Source organism: Bos javanicus, chromosome 5 (genome assembly GCF_032452875.1).
Source record: "Bos javanicus breed banteng chromosome 5, ARS-OSU_banteng_1.0, whole genome shotgun sequence".
Classification (NCBI taxonomy): Eukaryota; Metazoa; Chordata; class Mammalia; order Artiodactyla; family Bovidae; genus Bos; species Bos javanicus.
This window is the reverse complement of record NC_083872.1, coordinates 13,124,279-13,141,750: the sequence shown is the minus strand read 5'-3', so window position 1 is coordinate 13,141,750 and position 17,472 is coordinate 13,124,279. Positions and strand designations below refer to the sequence as shown.

At 37.7% G+C, this 17,472-nt stretch overlaps 1 protein-coding gene across 2 annotated transcripts in view; it reads right to left on the bottom strand.

The window, feature by feature from the left end:
• Positions 1-1,298: 1,298 nt before the first annotated feature.
• TMTC2 (transmembrane O-mannosyltransferase targeting cadherins 2) overlaps positions 1,299-17,472 on the bottom strand; it is a 414,333-nt gene continuing 398,159 nt past the window's right edge. For both annotated transcript variants that reach the window (XM_061415655.1, XM_061415657.1), the window contains one exon: positions 1,299-3,959. In XM_061415655.1, coding sequence (XP_061271639.1) covers positions 3,780-3,959 — 180 coding nt within the window. In that variant the 3' untranslated portion in view covers positions 1,299-3,779. The remainder of the gene's footprint in view (positions 3,960-17,472) is intronic.

The window sequence follows — 17,472 nt, the reverse complement described above, 5'->3', positions numbered from 1 at the left end:
CAACTAGAGAGTCCACATGTCACAACTAGAGAGTCCACATGCCACAACTAGAGAGTCCACATATCACAACTAAAGAGTCCACATGCCACAACTAGAGAGTCCACATGTCACAACTACAGAGTCCACATGCCACAACTACAGAGTCCACATGCCACAACTACAGAGTCCACATGTCACAACTACAGAGTCCACATATCACAACTAGAGAGTCCCCATGTCACAACTAGAGAGTCCACATGTCACAACTAGAGAGTCCATATATCACAACTACAGAGCCCTCATGTCACAACTACAGAGTCCACATGTCACAACTACAGAGCCCACATGTCACAACTACAGAGCCCACATGTCACAACTACAGAGTCCACATGTCACAACTAGAGAGTCCATATGCCACAACTAGAGGGTTCACATGCTGCAACTGAAGATCCGGCATGCTGCAATGAAGCTTTAAGTACCTACATGCCATGATTAGGGCCTGGCACAGCCAAATACATAAAAGATATATATTTTAAAAGAATTATAATCATTTCATTTCTATGTATTTTTCACTTAATTTAAATATTATTTTCAATACCATAGAATTTGCTCCTGACTATTTAAGACTCAACTTAGTTTAATGAAGGGATATTGCTAGAAAACTTGGCTTCAGCATTGGAATTGCCACATGCTGCAAGGGGAGAAGAAGATGAAATGACAGTGCAATTAGACTAACTCTGCTATATTTAGTTTAGCAGTAGAGTAATGTGTGCATGTACCAGGGCTTTAACCTTCTAGTTAATGTGATTTTGGATGGTCTTCCTACAGGATGCAATCAGAGAGGACTCTAAATTGGCTTTCATTCCCTCTGCCACTTCGCCACACATTGACCTTTTGTTATTGTTATTCCATAGAAATTTGAGATATATTTCTCTTTGGAGTACTGCTGTAATTTGAAGTTTCTTATCCACTTGAAATTTCTGTGAAGTTTTCTCCCAAGTTTTCTAAAACATTTCTCCAACTTCTTGCAACTGCTCTGATGTTATTGCGTTGGTTCATTGTCGGCTTCCGAAGAGTGCAGAGGAGAGCTTCTGTTTAGCAAGAAAATTTTGTATCAAATGAGAAAGTTCCAAATTAGTGACACAACTTGCTTGAGGTTATTAAAAAACAAACAAACCTAAAGGAATCTACAAAATTAATACCTAAAATGGTGTTTGTGAAAAGTTTCCAGAGATTCCCACATTTCTCCTAGGTCTGTTAAAATCCAAGAGAATGTAAGTGTTACACCGGTAGAAGATTTTTAAAAAGGCTTATAAACATATTTGTTATCAATGCTTTATTGTTGAAAACAAAATCAAAATTCTCTGGCACATAAAACAATTATTTCTACAAAAGGAAAGCCTACAAAACTTGATAATTTATACAAATAACAGTTTCTCAAAAAAATAAAATTTTAATTTAGTAAACTTGTCTTGTGCTCTATAGTTTTAGCACTGTCTGCAATAATCCACCATAAATCCCTGAGCGGAGACATTTTTTTGACCATGTTCTGTAGACCTCCCCAAACCCTCCCCCCGAAGTTGGTCAGTTACTAAGTCCAGCCCTGTGGTGAAAGGTGTCAGGGACATTTAGTTATTAATGATCCATGCATTTTATGACACAGGTCCAATTATTATGCTACTTGGGAACTGGGTCAACATGAAGTGCCTCTACTGTGCAATCAGTGAAACTATCAAGAACCAAGTGTGTGAAAGGAAGAATAACAATTTAAAGACACAAAATGTTAAGACAAGGAAGCCATCATACGTCAATAACTATTTAAATAAATAAAAATGTTAGACACTGAATTCACCTCTATATCCTTATATTAAATTCTTCTTTTTCTTTTTTCTTTGCAATTACCAATGCACTAGAAGATGAAAAATATACCTCAACCCATGCTTTTGGTTTGACCATGGGTTTGTTGTTGTTAAACATTAAATATCATTCTGAAAACACAGTGATTTAGTTATAATTTAACTTCTGGCCCTTCAATGAAATGCTTACCAATAAAATGTTACATATTTGGAGGGCCTTCTTTTTATGCCATTAACAAATCTCTCCCACTACATTATCTTTCTCACCAACACACTAATGCCATAGAAGCACGACTTTAAATTCTTTACCCCACCATATTCAGATACGCAGCAAAACATATAAAATATGAAGAAACACATTAAGATCTATTTGCACATGTAGCTTCCCTTCAATGGGGATGCTGACCATATACACGTGGAGTATGAAAGGACAAGAAAAAAAGCTAACTTTAAGTTGCAAAGAACTGGTTTAATGAATCAAGTTTTGTTATTTTGCTATGGCAGAATAATAAATAAATAAATATGTAGAGTACTGTATAGCTACCTCCTCTAGGAAGAAGTAGAGAGTGGATTGCTGTTTTTACAAAGTTAATTTTTAGTAGCAAAGTTTGACTGCAAGTCAGAAAATGTTCAATAAATGTTTCTCTCTACTTCATTTATAGTCTTTTACTTGTGAAATGATCACTGAAGTGGTTACTAATAGGCAATGAAATAAAATGCCAAATTTGCTAGTGAAAAATAGTTTTCAACAGTGAAAAGCATTTGGCAGGAAACCTAGAAACACGTGGACTAACGCTATAGTCTACTGCAGCTTAAAATAAGATATTTTTTTATGTCTTTTGGGAAGAACAAGTATGATTAAAAATAATTTCTCAAAAACTTATCAGCACTGCTGTTTGGGTACCTATTAGAAAGTGATTAACATTTCATACCAATTGTTTCCAAAATATAAAATTGTCGGTAACACTGTCACACAGACTTGATTTTTAACCCAGCAACATCTGGAAGGCACAAAGCCTCTTCCCTTTTGGACTAGCTGCTGGTTAGGTATTGGAACTAGAACACTTTTTAAAGTTCCTCTTGATTTACTTCCTTATATAAGCATAGGCATTAACTAGGAATAGCCATTTTACAAGGCAATTTCAAAAGCCTAAGAATTAAAACAATGAATTCTCCTAGGCAGTTTTGGGAAAAGTTGGTGACGTCAAAGTGAAAAATGCCTGCCTGGCACACATGGGCCTCTCCCCTCCCCTCCGAGGACGTCAGTGAGAAACATGCTTTGCTTTCTCCTGCACATCCATTACATAACACGAAAAGCAAAGGATGTCCACACGATGGTGACGTCTGAATCATAAAACGTTATGTGCACCAGTCAGGAAACAAATATCGACTCTGACAGGTCCTGACACAGTATTAGAAAAATTTTCTAGGTTTTGGAAACTGATAAGTAGGCTGTCCCAAAGAGGGAAGGCAGCAATGTTAAGACAAATGGCCAGCTCACCAGAATTCACACCACACTTGAATCACCGCCCATGAACTTGACCTTAATGGTTTACCACGGCTGAAAAGACACCCTTGACTTTCTCTCACAGTGTTTAAGGAACAGTATAATTTCTAAATTAGCTTTCATAAATGAACCACATTTGAAACTTACACCTCTTCCCCCTTTTAGAATGCCAAAAGATCCTGTTAAGTGCTTGGGTTTACAGTTTTATGGGTAATGATTATATCCTTCAGGAAGTTTCCAACATTCCCCCCATTTTTGGTGTCGATGGCTGTGTCCATAGCAAAGTGGATACTCCCAGAAGTGGTGGTGGCCTCAGGGACCTCTGCCCCTGGTCTCCAAGTCCAAACTAGCTCTTGTCATAGCACTGCTGGGAAGCTCTGCTCCTTCATGAGTCCGGGTTTCACGTATGGAGGAGGGTGCGGTCCGGCCTTCCTGTGTCAGGTCTTGGAAGTCTTTAGGCCTTGCTTTTCCATGATGTTCCAGAGTTTTCGGAGATTGGACTGTGTGATGATGTCATCCGGCTTGAGCTGTAGTGCCCGCAGGTAGTTGGCCTCAGCCTTCTGGAGCCGGCCATTGAGATGCAGGATGGCTCCCAAGTTCATCAGAGCAGCCGGATACTGGAACCAGAGAGAGGAAGGAAAACGATTAACAGACCGTGGTAAGCTTTCCTTCATGGAAGACAAAAATCTTCATCCACTTATGCAAATGATTCCCTTATGTCTGGAGGCATTTTATGGAAGCAATTTAGCAATTTATACCAATAGATAAGGATACCAGGAAGAAAAAAAAAAAAGCTTTCAAACAGCTGCTGTGTACTTTGTGCTTTAAAAAGAGCAGGCAGTAAGGGAAATAGTTGTTCCTTTAATGAGAAAGTATAGGTTACATATGAAGACCTAGTAACCTAGTCAGACTGTCCTTTCATGAGAAAAAAAGTTAAAAGGGATACAATTTTAGATGGAAAGAATTGAACTTCTTTTCAACTCAATGCCAAGGGAAAAAAAAAAAAAAAAGGAACTAAGTGGGAAAAGGTGACAAACAGTGCCTTTACTGAGGTTTTTAAGGTGAAAACCCTGAAAAAAATTCAAATGCAGCCACTAAAATCCTTTCTACATTTAACTCAAGTAGTTTAATGAGATAAAGTTTTTACCTTTTAAACTTACGATGGTCAATGTTTACAATAAACATAGCAACAGAGTATGTAGCATGGCTTCCCAGGTGGTACTAGTGGTAAAGAACTCACCCGCCAATGCAGGAGACCTAAGAGACGTGGGTTCGATCCCTGGGTTGGGAAGATCCCCTGGAGGAGGACATGGCAGCCCACTCCAGTATTCTTGCCTGGAGAATCCCCATGGACAGAGGAGTCTGGCGGGCTACAGTCCATTGGGTCACAAAGAACTGGACACGGCTGAAGTGACTTAGCATGTACAGTAGTAGTACTAGTTTAATATAATGGTTCCCATACCCAAATTCTCAAACATTAGTTAACAATAAATAACAAGACCCTCCCAAAGGGGGGGAAAAATACTTTGCTTGCTTTCTATGAGTAAGTGCTCTTCTGTTCTTGTCTTGTTCCTAGAACTTTCTGGTTAACAAAGTACAGTTAGTATCTTGGCAGTTACATAAATGAATACTTCAAACATCAGATAAAACTAAAATTGTTTATGCTAAGATTATGTTTTCATTTTACAGCTGGTGTCAACTATTAATTGTCCTGGCAACTCTATGATGTAGCCTAAAATAATCACAATTATTTTTACAATTTAGTGCTTTCACAATGCAAGCATTTTTTTCAGCTGAATTCATATGACTCTACTCTTTACTGTAAATACAATTACTTCTAAATCAAAAACTATGCTGGGGGGGTGAGGTATGGTCGAATAGCTCAGAGTAAATCAACTGGGAAAAGATGATCAGACTTGGATTTGAAGAGATCTGAATTTGAATTCTTGCTTAACCACCCGCTGTGACCTTGGTGAGGTTCCCTAATATATCTGTGCCCCAATTCTTCCATTTATGAAATACTGAAATAACATCAGTTTTTTGCATATTGTTAGAAAGATAAAGTGAAAAAATAAACGTAGCATAGTACATGCACATAATAAACACTCTACAAATGTCAAGTCCACCTTTTCTTGTCTCATTTTGCTTGAGGTCTAACACATGCATGTTTATGATTTTTATGCTGTTACACATATTTTATAATTTTTACTTTAATGGCTGTCTCACATATCTCTGGACGTATACCAAAGTTCTCTTAAGTCAACTTCTGGGCACTATTTTCCAACTTTTCTGTATCCTTTTTCCTTTCCAAAAACAATGTTGCAAATATAAACTATTCCTGACCTTCAAAAACCTTTTGGTTAGGATGACTCCACACTTATCAAGAAAAATACAGATGGTCAACTTCTAATTTTAAACACCAAGCCAAATAAACATAGCTCTAAATTACATGTGCAGTGAATAGCTCCGCATCGGGAACCTAAAATACCACCACCTACTCTGTCTTCCTCAAAGAACTTTATCACACCACACATTATTATACTGAGTTTCTTGATGCTGCAACACAGTTCTGAATTATGTTCACTCCCAGAGCTTAGCACAACTGTCAGTAAACAGCTCCTAAATTGATGGTGAAGCATGTTCACAGCCTGGCTTACCGGATATGCAAAGTAGATAAAATGTTCAGACCTCCTCCTATCCAGAGTGGGAAGAAAGGAAACGGGGAGGGAGAACCATGGTTGGAGGCCATTCCTAACTAACCAGAAATAGAAGAGGCGCAGTGATGGGGCTGTGAGAAACCAGATGTCTCTGTGGAGCGGTGGTTATTTCTTGAACCACTTTATTATCAGAGTCTGTACCTAACTTTAATTGCAACTCAAGGGGATTATTAAAAACACTCAGAGGTTACAGAGTCACACTGCCTAGGTTCCAATGCCAATTCCGCCCCTGAAGCTGAGTGAGCATGGAGACTTCAGTTTCTTCTGGAAATGGGGTAACAGAACCTGCTTCATAGGCCTGTTGATATTATATGATCATGTAGAAGTGTCAGTTTCTCTTTTCTGTCTACTCATCATCTCAAACATACAAAACAGAATCTGTCAATGTGCCTGAATGACCACTGAGTCCAAACACTGAGGATTTGTGAACTGGCTCTGCCTATACTAGGTTTGAAGACTTTCTTAGGTTAAACCTGGAAAAGCCAGCTGGGAACACAGCTGGTGAAGTACATACTAGGTCACATAAACAGACTCTATTATTGTTACTAAATTGTGGCCTTGGGTCCTTCTCAGACTACTTCGAAGTAACCTTTCTGCTATCACGTGATAAAAAAAAAATCAATATTTTCTAAGAAAACACAACTAGGAAGTTAAATCTGTTATCAAAATATGTTTGGAATGTTAATTTATAATGATGTTTTGAAATGATTATAATTTTGCATTATCCATGCTAATACTCATTAAGCAAAAGTAATAAAAAATTGACATTATGAAGTTAATGTGGGATAATCAATCTCTTGAAAGCTCATTTATACTCATTGTGTTCTCTAAAGAATAAAAATCCAAATAAACTAAAAATGTGCATACTTAAGAATATCATTGAATATTGTTAGGCAGTTATATATTTCTACGTTCAGATGAGACATTTTGTCTACTTTAAATATGTCTACTTTAATAGAGTTTTTAAAAGTTCTCAAAAAATTTTAAAATTCTATGGACACATATAATGCTTAAAGCATCACTACAGCTTCTTACTTGAGTAAATAGAAACTGATGAAATTTACATACTGGTGTGCTCACTTGTGACATGAGCATCACTGCTTTAGGTAACTGCTTTAACAGTCAACCATCATTTTGATAAACAGGTTCATGTTTTTGTTAAAAATTTATGAATAAAAGTACATATAGACGACTTTCTTCTTACACGGTTGTTTTCTCTCTTCAAAGACAAGGGCTTTACCTTTCAGGCCTGTTATATGTCCCTTCCACAGTGCTGACTAGGGCAGCTAAGTGGATGTCTACTGGACTGAATGCTTTCAGGCCTTCTAGCCTTGCGACAAAAAGCACCGGCATTACCTGGGAGCTTGACAGAAAGTCAGGGTTTCAGGTGGCACATACTGAGTCAGAATCTAAATTTCAACAAGATCTCCCGATGCTTTGTATGCTTATTAAAATTGGAGAAGTACGGTTCTAGAGATCATTTCCAGATTCTAGATTATGTCCTTTTAGGTCTTCTGAGATGAAGTTTCCTATAAAAGGATGAAGTTCCTATAGAACAAAGTATGTCAGATCATATTTCTATCCTTTCATAAAGTAGGATTCTTCTCTTGGCCCTGTAATTATTTTAGGGATTAAATGTTCCAAAGAGACTTTATTAACAGAAGCCATAAACGACTAAATATTGTTAGACAGGAGAGGGAATGAGAAGAATTTTCATAGCCAAGGAAGAGCAAGTTAGTTTCTAACTGCTTTTAAAGACTACCTCACTGTATAACTGAAAGGCAAGAAGTCCAGGTGACTGGCCGTCTGATTACACACTGGTGTCACTGCTCTCCGCCAGCTGTGACTCATGGGCTGGGGAACAGAAACCCAACCACAACTGCTGATGTCTTCCCTCACACACATCCTCCTTTATTAAAGACAGCCGATGAAATGTTCAGGATGTTAACCAAGGCAGTCAGGCAGCTTGCAACTCAGGAACATTGGGCTTGTACTCATCACAGCAAATGACACCAGCTCCTACTTCACAGACTAGAAAGGAGAACCAGATCTTTCTTGTTTCCTTGAAGAGGACAGATGCTTTACATCAAAGGGGTTGACTAGGAGCCATACTGAGGCAACAAATGACGTCTTTTCCAAGTCTCTAGGGAATTATGCTTTTATTGTTACTTTACTGTGGTCTTTGGCTTACTTCTTGAGCACTGGAGAAAATAAGCAAAATTAAAATAATAGATGTATACTGGGGTGGGGTAGAGCAAATGCAGTTATGAAAGTCTGATTCTAATCTAATGCCCTAGAGGCTCCCAAGGAACCCAGCTGTACTCACAGGGTATCCTGATCACACAGGGTTGGAAAACAAAGTCATCTTCCTTGTCTTGCCTATTACATACTCTTGGAAAGTTATCTATGGAGAAGGGATAGTGAGATCACAAGGGGATTTAGGACTGGAAATTCATCTTTCTACTGGGAACAGAATTGAAATATAGAATTTTAAACAGAGGACACTCTTTTCCTAGAAAAAAGAAAAAGAAGGACTTGGTTGAAATGTTCTAGAGTTGAAAACCCACACAGTAACTGGTCTCTGCACGCCATTAGTCCCTGAGACCACTTCCTTTTTATGAAAATAAATCAATAGGCAAGAGAAGCTATGAAAAAGATGAAGCCAGAGATAACAGTCTAGTTTTATATATCTATTTTCACTACAAGTGTTGCCGAAATTATCCATATAGTTGTATGTTTACTGAAATAAATTTTAAGAAAGACTGTCTCAAGTTAGCCTTACCTAGCTATCACTCAGTTAATACATTACACATTTTGGGAATGTTTTCAAGATAACCACCTTTAACCTCCTTTCTGAATTTGCAAACTTAAATGAGTTTACACAGTCTGAAGTTTTTAATGGCTTATTACTCTTTTTTCAAGTAGTTTTACGTGATAACTTAATGAAGGTTGCCTACTGCTGTCGAACTGGATTCAGCTGAAATTCCTTACCCAATTTAATTTACTGAAGCAGTAACTGTATCATGATGCTTACAAATTAATGGTATAAACTTTTAAGAAACATAGTCATGAAAAAAGTATTTTTGTATACATCAAAGGATCTCTTTATATTTACTGTGCCTTGTACATGGCAAATATTTCATAAATAACTACGGAATTAAAGTGTTTAAGATCATTAGGCTTGTGGAAGAAAAAGTATAACATGGACTGAGACAAAAGTAGACGTCTTATTCCCCTCAGTTCCAACTCAATCCTTCTTGGTCCCATCGGCATGCTTAATGGTCTAATGCCAAGCTAGAAACCTAAATAGCCTTCATTCACTGCATTCTTCCACATACACACGTATATACATTCATCTAATTGTCTTTTGGCAACTTCATCCTCAAATCTCCCTTACACTCTCTTTTAATCATACCATTTTCCTTTTTACCAACTTGATTTAAGCGATGATCACTTTTTCAGATTGTTTAAATACAATTATTTTGACAGAAAAGAAGAATAAATTAATGGGTAGCTGAAAAGACCAATGGGTAAAAGATTAAATGAATGAACACAAAGGTAAAGCCATATGCAGAGTTTTTTCTTTATTATGAATATTTTAGAGCACACAAAATTTCAGAGAATACTATAAAAACTGTTACTTGCCTAGCAAATAAAACTTTATAAAGACAACTGAAGCCCCCAAATATCTTTCACTGAACTCTCCCCTTCCTCTGAATAAAACCACTATCCTGAAGTTGGTATTTATTGTTCCAATGTATGTTTCACAGTTTTATTTTTTGTGTGTCCATAGCAAATGTATGACCTTGTATATAAGTTTTAACTTTATACATTTGTCATTATCCATCATGGATAATGATGCCAACCATGCTTAGCCAACCTGCCAAGCACTCACTTGGAACTTGAAATTTCTGCTTTTCATTTTGTTTATCTTTGTTGATATGTGTGAGGTTTAGCTCTTTCACATAAATTCTGTTGAATGACTACCCATTTTCTGAAGGATGGGCATATAGACTCTTTTAAAGGATGCTGCCACTATAATTCAAAAAGCTACATGCATCCCTATGTTCACAGCAGCAGTATTCACAATAGTCAAGACATGGAAACAAACTAAATGCCCAACAGATGAATGAATAAAGAAGATGTGCTACATACATACAATGGAACACTTCTCAGCCGTAAGAGAAGAACGAAGTAATGCCATTTGCAGCAACATGGCTGCAACTAGGATTATCATACTAAGTGAAGCAAGAAAGAGAGAGACAAATATTATATGATCACTTGAATGTGGAATTTAATATAAGACACAAATGAACCTGCCTATGAAACAGAAACAGACCCACAGACATAAAAAAAAACAGACTTATGGTTGCCAAGAAGGGCGAGGGGTAAGGAAGCAATGGATTGGGGGATTTGGGTTAGCGGATGCAAACTATTACATACAGAATGGATAAACAACAAGGTCCTACCACACAGCACAGGGAATTATATTTGATATCCTGTGATAAACCATAATAAAAAAGAATATAAAAAGAATGTGTATATATATGAATCACTGAATCACTTTGCTGTAGAGCAAGGGTTTATATAACACTGTAAATCAGCTATACTTCAATTAAAAAAAAAAGCTCTCATCTTAAAAAAAAGAGGCTGCCATCAATATTCTTGTGACTATCTCTACATGAACTTATGGGAGAGTTTCTAAGAGTGGAATTGCTGGACATGGGGGATCTTCAACTTTGCCAGATGTCACCAAATTACTCTTCTGTGTGGTTGTAGCAAAATGCTTTAGCATCAAGAGCCTTTATTTCATATCCTTAATAATAGTTGGTACTGTCTAGTTTTTAAATTTTGCAAATCGAGAGTTTGCAAATCTTTTTTAAATTTTGCAAGTCTTTCTGCCAGGTGCTATTTGGACCATCCATTTCTCATCAAACTCCTCTTCTGACAAAGCTCTTCTTCCACTCTATTTCTGACAAACTTCTGATCATTTAAAAAATGACCATATTCATATATTACTCCTCTGTTTCCATAGTACTGTCTACATACATTAATTGCAACACTTACCACAATGAAGGACATCTACTTATTGTGTCTACCTTCTATGCTGGAGGGTAAGAGAGTGAATTTACTTTAACTGTTTTTATAGTGCTACTGCCAAGCTCTGGCATGTGAAAGAAGCTCTCGAAGAATGCTTTCTGAAGGAAGAAAATTTGCATGGTTTAGCAAAAAGAGGTGACCTAGGAGAGGTAAATTCTAGTCTAATCTCAGAGTAGTTTAACAAACATTTATTAAACACTTACTATATGTCAAGGTTGCTGCCAGATACTCAAAGTGATGAAAAAGAACAATATATAGTTTCAGTCTGCATGTGGCCTGAGATAACTTTAATTGCACACTTGGCATTTGTTGCAAACTATTAGGAGGTGTACATTCTATTACATATCATTTATGCTCCTGAAATTTATGAGGTAGACGAAACTGATATCCATGCATCATTTTGAGAACTATAAGGGACTGAACAGAAGAAGGCTTCACTGCTCTCAAGGAGTTGCAATCCAGGGCTTGACTACATATTCTTCTATGCCAACGGAGAATCAGACACTTCTAACAGAGATATGAAGACAGAGCTATGGGGTGAAAGGAGATTCCCTCCTCATGGGTGTGAGGCTCTTAGACAAGATAGTTGATCAGGTTGCTTCAAGTTCTTTATGCTTCCAAAATGAGAATGATATATAAACCTTTGAAATGAATGTGTCATATCAAAAGCAGTTTGTTACTTTTTAAAGCAAACTGCAGAGAGCAGAGACAGCACTGGAGAGAAGCCTGTATAGAGCTGGGTTATACAGTTCAATTAGACTGGAGATTCAGATGTCAGTACAGACAGTCACGATGTTAAACCTTCTGAGATTAAACCAAAGTGGAAAGAAAACTGTTATTAAAAATGAAATATTAATACAATTAAACTATCTTTCACAAAATTTTAGGAACCAAAAACCCTACAACCAGTGCAATGCTCCCAACTCAGACATAATAGTTCTTTGAAAGTTATATTTTGGTTACAGATATATTTTGAATAAAGCATCTCTGAAAAAAGATTTACCAAAGTGTACAACCAGCTAGGGAAAACAACACAGGGAGTCTAGCAATGGCAAGGCAAATTCTGACAGATAATAGAAATGATTTATTCTGATTCTCAGTTTCAACACAGTATTTGTGTTTTAGAAACAGCTTTGAATAAAACAAGACAGATATAGGTGACAAGCAAGACACCACGCTGTACTGAGGGAGTAGTTTCAATTTGCCAGTGAGATATTTTATCCTGTGTGCTCAATCCTTCTCTCTTACATCTGTCCCATCACAGCGGGCATTACAAGACTGTTCATTTAACTTTTATGATGGGTGTGATTGCCACAATTTGGGGTGCTATTCATTTCTATGGCAATCAAAATGCCAACAGCTGTGGTTTGGGGGATAACAAACAGTGACTGTAACAGAATTACTTCAAAGGTAGTGGTGATTTCTAACAGATTTTAAAGTGCATCTACTAAAGTGCTAAGACCTCAGAAATTATTCTTCAAGGATGATTCTATTTCAAAGACAGGTTTTCCTGATGCCCTTAATTTCACAGGAAGTCTCTCACATGATCCAAATGGAAAATCTTGTTCCCAGGCTACGTAGGTCTCCCTCACTGCTTTTTTCCTATACTTTTTTTTTTTTTTTAACTTTTTAAATGGAATGATTCTTTAAATTCTATAATGCTTTGCAGTTCTCAAAAGTTTCACACACATTTCATATAATCCCATAATAACCTGTTTCTCCCCCATCTCTCACTCACAGCTTTTCAAATGCAATCAGCACACTGTTTATCTTGATTCGCAGCAAGCACGTAGCTCATCATGTGTGCCTACTTGCTGAGTTGCTTCAGTTCTGTTGAACTCTGTGCGACTCTATGGACTGTAGCCTGCCAGGCTTCTTTGTCCATGGGACTCTCCAGGCAAGTATCCTGGCGTGGGTTGCCATGCCCTCCTCCAGGGTATTTTCTTGTCCCAGGAATCAAACCTATGTTTCCTGTGGCTCCTGCATTGCAGGAGGATCCTTTACCACTGAGCCATGGGGGAAGCCCCACATAACTCATCATTTCAAAGAAACTACCAAATAAAAGTTCTATCTGTGTGAGAAAATATATGACGGCTTGAAGTACATGTAGATTAGAACAATGGAAATAAGAAGAACGTATTGAAGGTTAAAAACACTGAAGGAAAGAAGTTTAGAAAAAGATCTGTACACTAAGCAAACATTATATATCTCAAACACCAAGAGCTGCCTTCTCTTACTAATCTAGAGAGCTGCTACAAAAGTCCATAGCATCTTCTTCTCCTTTTCTTTGAACCAAATTTCTTGTCTGTTTCTAGTCCAAATATGATTTAAGCGAGATAATTCACTCTACATTTGACTCGTTTCTTTTTAGCATGAAGGGGAGGTAGGAACATGTGCCTGCTTTCTCAATCATAGTCACATTACACAGAAGGATTTCCAGCTGTACAGGCCATCCAAATGTGTATGTGTGATGCATGAGTATGAATATATCTAATACAATGACTGCTCATTCCAAGGAGTTGAAACATGTGACTGGAATAATCATGTTGTTATTAAAATGTATTTTCAGAGATATGCTGGAAGCTGAGATTTGGACTTATACTACTTAAGAACTCAGCTGCCATGGAAGATGGAAACAGAGAGCTAATTCTTATTTTTCCCAGAGGGAGGAGGAGGGCTGGCTTTTTTTTTTTTTTTTTGCTTGTTAATTGATCTGATTAAAATAAGTACAATATAGCAAGAGGTATGACCACACTGACAGAATCAAAGTTATACTTGAATAAAGGCTTGACAGATGCCATGATAATCAAATTTAGGATATTACTTTTAACTAAAATACATTACTTTTCTAATTGACTTCGATGTTTGCCAATGAATAACTTTGATCTGATGGAGGTCAACTGAGAGACACTAGTTTGCATGTTGTGGAAATGATAGATTTGTTCCTATATGGGACTAATTGAAAATATTCATTTTTTTAATGGAAATGAGCATGTCAGAGACATTAAAACAGTGGATTAATGTGAAATTTGGGTTAGGCATACATTCTCTAAAGATGGATAACACGCTTTTTCCCCTCTTATAAAGCAGATGGGGATCCAGGTGTGAATAAGCAGGATTAATGCCAAGGTGCCAGTGCCATTCAGAGCAATCATATTTCAACACGACATCAGAAGGCAGCAACTGTCCACCCACAGGATGAAGAGGAAGAAACACAGATCCCTGGGGGAATGCACCAGAAACTTCATGCACACAGCAAGTGGAGAGTTTTCCAAATGCTCTGAGTTAGGATGATCAGGTCAAATGTAACAAGCAGGAGCAAAGTAATTCCTCCAGAAACTATAAATCTTTCAAGGGACTAAAAAGAAAATGTAAACATACTGTCTGCTGCATGGCATTCTATTTGCACTTTTCTAGGACCAAGACTCTGTTGATACATGCTTGGAAAAACAATGATGCAAGGTCTGCACACACCATTTCAGAAAATATTCCATCAGGACACACTGATCAAGGTGAAGCCATGCTGTACTCCAAGCCATTACACTTGCCATAATGTCACACCTGCTGAAAATGTAAAAATAAACATGGCTTTTGTGTATCAACACTCATGGCAAATCAAGGGAGGCTAAATGGCAGAACTTTTGCAACTCACATAGTCTCACATTCACGCTCAAGATCTCTGAAATGATTCAGAAACCCTCAAGATTTCTGAAATGTTCACATTCAATTGCGCACTTGGTCTTTATTTCTGAAATGTTCACATCTGAATGTTGTCACATTCAGACTGCTCCTTCTAACGTAAAGTCTGTAGAGTCAGCAGATTAGAGGAAGACATTAAAGATTGGCTTGATGACATTTTTCTGCATAGTACTTTCAAAATTGTAAATAAAACAGATTTGGTATTGCAGACTGGTTCCAAATAGGAAAAGGAGTAAGTCAAGGCTGTATATTGTCACCCTGCTTATTTAACTTCTGTGCAGAGTACATCATGAGAAACGCTGGGCTGGAAGAAGCACAAGCTGGAATCAAGACTGCCGGCAGAAATATCAATAACCTCAGATATGCAGATGACACCACCCCTATGGCAGAAAGTGAAGAGGAACTCAAAAGCCTCTTGATGAAAGTGAAAGAGGAGAGTGAAAAAGTTGGCTTAAAGCTCAACATTCAGAAAACGAAGATCATGGCATCTGGTCCCATCACTTCATAGGAAATAGATGGGGAAACATTGGAAACAGTGTCAAACTTTATTTTTTAGGGCTCCAAAATCACAGCAGATGGTGACTGCAGCCATGGAATTAAAAGACCCTTACTCCTTGGAAGGAAAGTTATGACCAACCTAGATAGCATATTCAAAAGCAGAGATATTACTTTGCCAACAAAGGTCCGTCTAGTCAAAGCTATGGTTTTTCCAGTAGTCGTGTATGGCTGTGAGAGTTGGACTGTGAAGAAAGCTGAGTGCCGAAGAATTGATGCTTTTGAACTGTGGTGTTGGAGAAGACTCTTGAAGAGTCCCTTGGACTGCAAGGAGATCCAACCAGTCCATTCTAAAGAAGATCAGGCCTGGGTGTTCTTTGTAAGGACTGATGCTAAAGATGAAACTCCAGTACTTTGGCCACCTCATGCGAAGAGTTGACTCATTGGAAAAGACCCTGATGCTGGGAGGGATTGGGGGCAAGAGGAAAAGGGGACGACAGAGGATGAGATGGCTGGATGGCATCACCGACTCTATGGACATGAGTCTGAGTGAACTCCGGGAGTTGGTGATGGACAGGGAGGCGTGGCGTGCTGCAATTCATGGGGTCGCAAAGAGTTGGACACGACTGAGCGGTTGAACTGAACTGACCTATTCTTATCTCTTCTCTGAGTAGCTATATTTTTGACAATGCTATACACTTTCTTACCTTCCTTCTTTGGTCTACCCTATTAATATAAAACAAGCAAGCAGGCAAGTAATAGCAATCAATGAAGTAACTACATAGACCAAGAGTCCAAGCAACTGGGAATTTCAAATATATTTACTGAATAGTTATTCACCCATACTCGCAAATAACAACCAAAATCGGACTTGAAAAGGAATGTAGAACAAAATGAATTATTCCAATGATTAATTCTCACATGCCAACTTTGATTTCTTTTAGACTCATCTTCAATGCTCTTTTAGGGAACCATAATGATTATGTGATGCATGTCAAATACGTTTATAGAAATCACAAAGTAATATGTTTCACCTACTCAAAAAAACATAACTTTGTATTGACAATGCAACAACCTTGAATAGTGATTTGATACCAGACCACAGAAAAAACCTGGCCACATTTCACCTGTACATGATTTGCATCTGAACAAGCAAAACAAAAAGAGCTTCTCTAGAAGTACAAGGGAGGGACACCTCAATTCTTTCACCTAAGAAACTAGAAGGAAGATCCTTTAACTTCTATTACATATTGACTATTCTGAAAACAAAGTATCTTATGAACACTTCACTAAGTATCTAATTAAACTACAGGTCATTTGTCTCATAAATGTTTAATATCCATTATATATAATAACTAAATCCAATTTCAGTATCTTGAAATGGCTTACAGAAATTAAGCTATGCTCCAACGCTTATAATTTAACACTTTCATTTACCTCTGTCAAAGATAGAAGTTTAAGAACTTTGTGAAATTCTTTGGCTCATCCAAGAGAAGAAGAAATTGAGCAGTAATTATAAAGGCAATATTCTTAGAAAATTAAGTCCTGGATGCTAAGTGAACATGACCACTGTAAGTGATCATATGAGAGGGCAGCCTTCAGCAGAGAAGCAAGAGGGCAGTGGTGAATCAACAAGTCCATTTAGCTCCAGAACTTGAAGAACCTGTGAACTAAAATATTGTCTGCCATATCAGTAAATAAAGGATGTTGCAGTCATCAAGCCATCACATTACAGCTGTCTGCACAAGGAAAATCAGGATGCAAACAAAGAAACTGCCTACCGCCAAGCCCATCTTGAAGTCAGCTGCTTCAGCCACCCCTGACAATGCACCCTGAGACAACTCAGGATGAGAAAACACAGGATACTGGCCCTAGTTAGCTAAAGTGTATATCAAAGAAATGATTTCAGTCAGCTGTGACTCTTGAATCTTTCTATACATCATGCGAGCGTGCTCAGTTGCATCTGACTCTTTGTGACCCCATGGCTTACAGCCCACCGGGCTCCTCTGTCCATGGAATTCTCCACACAAGAATACTGGAGTGGGTTGTCATTTCCTACTCCAAGGGATCTTCCTGACCCAGGGATCAAATTCACATCTCTTGCTTCTCCTGTATTGGT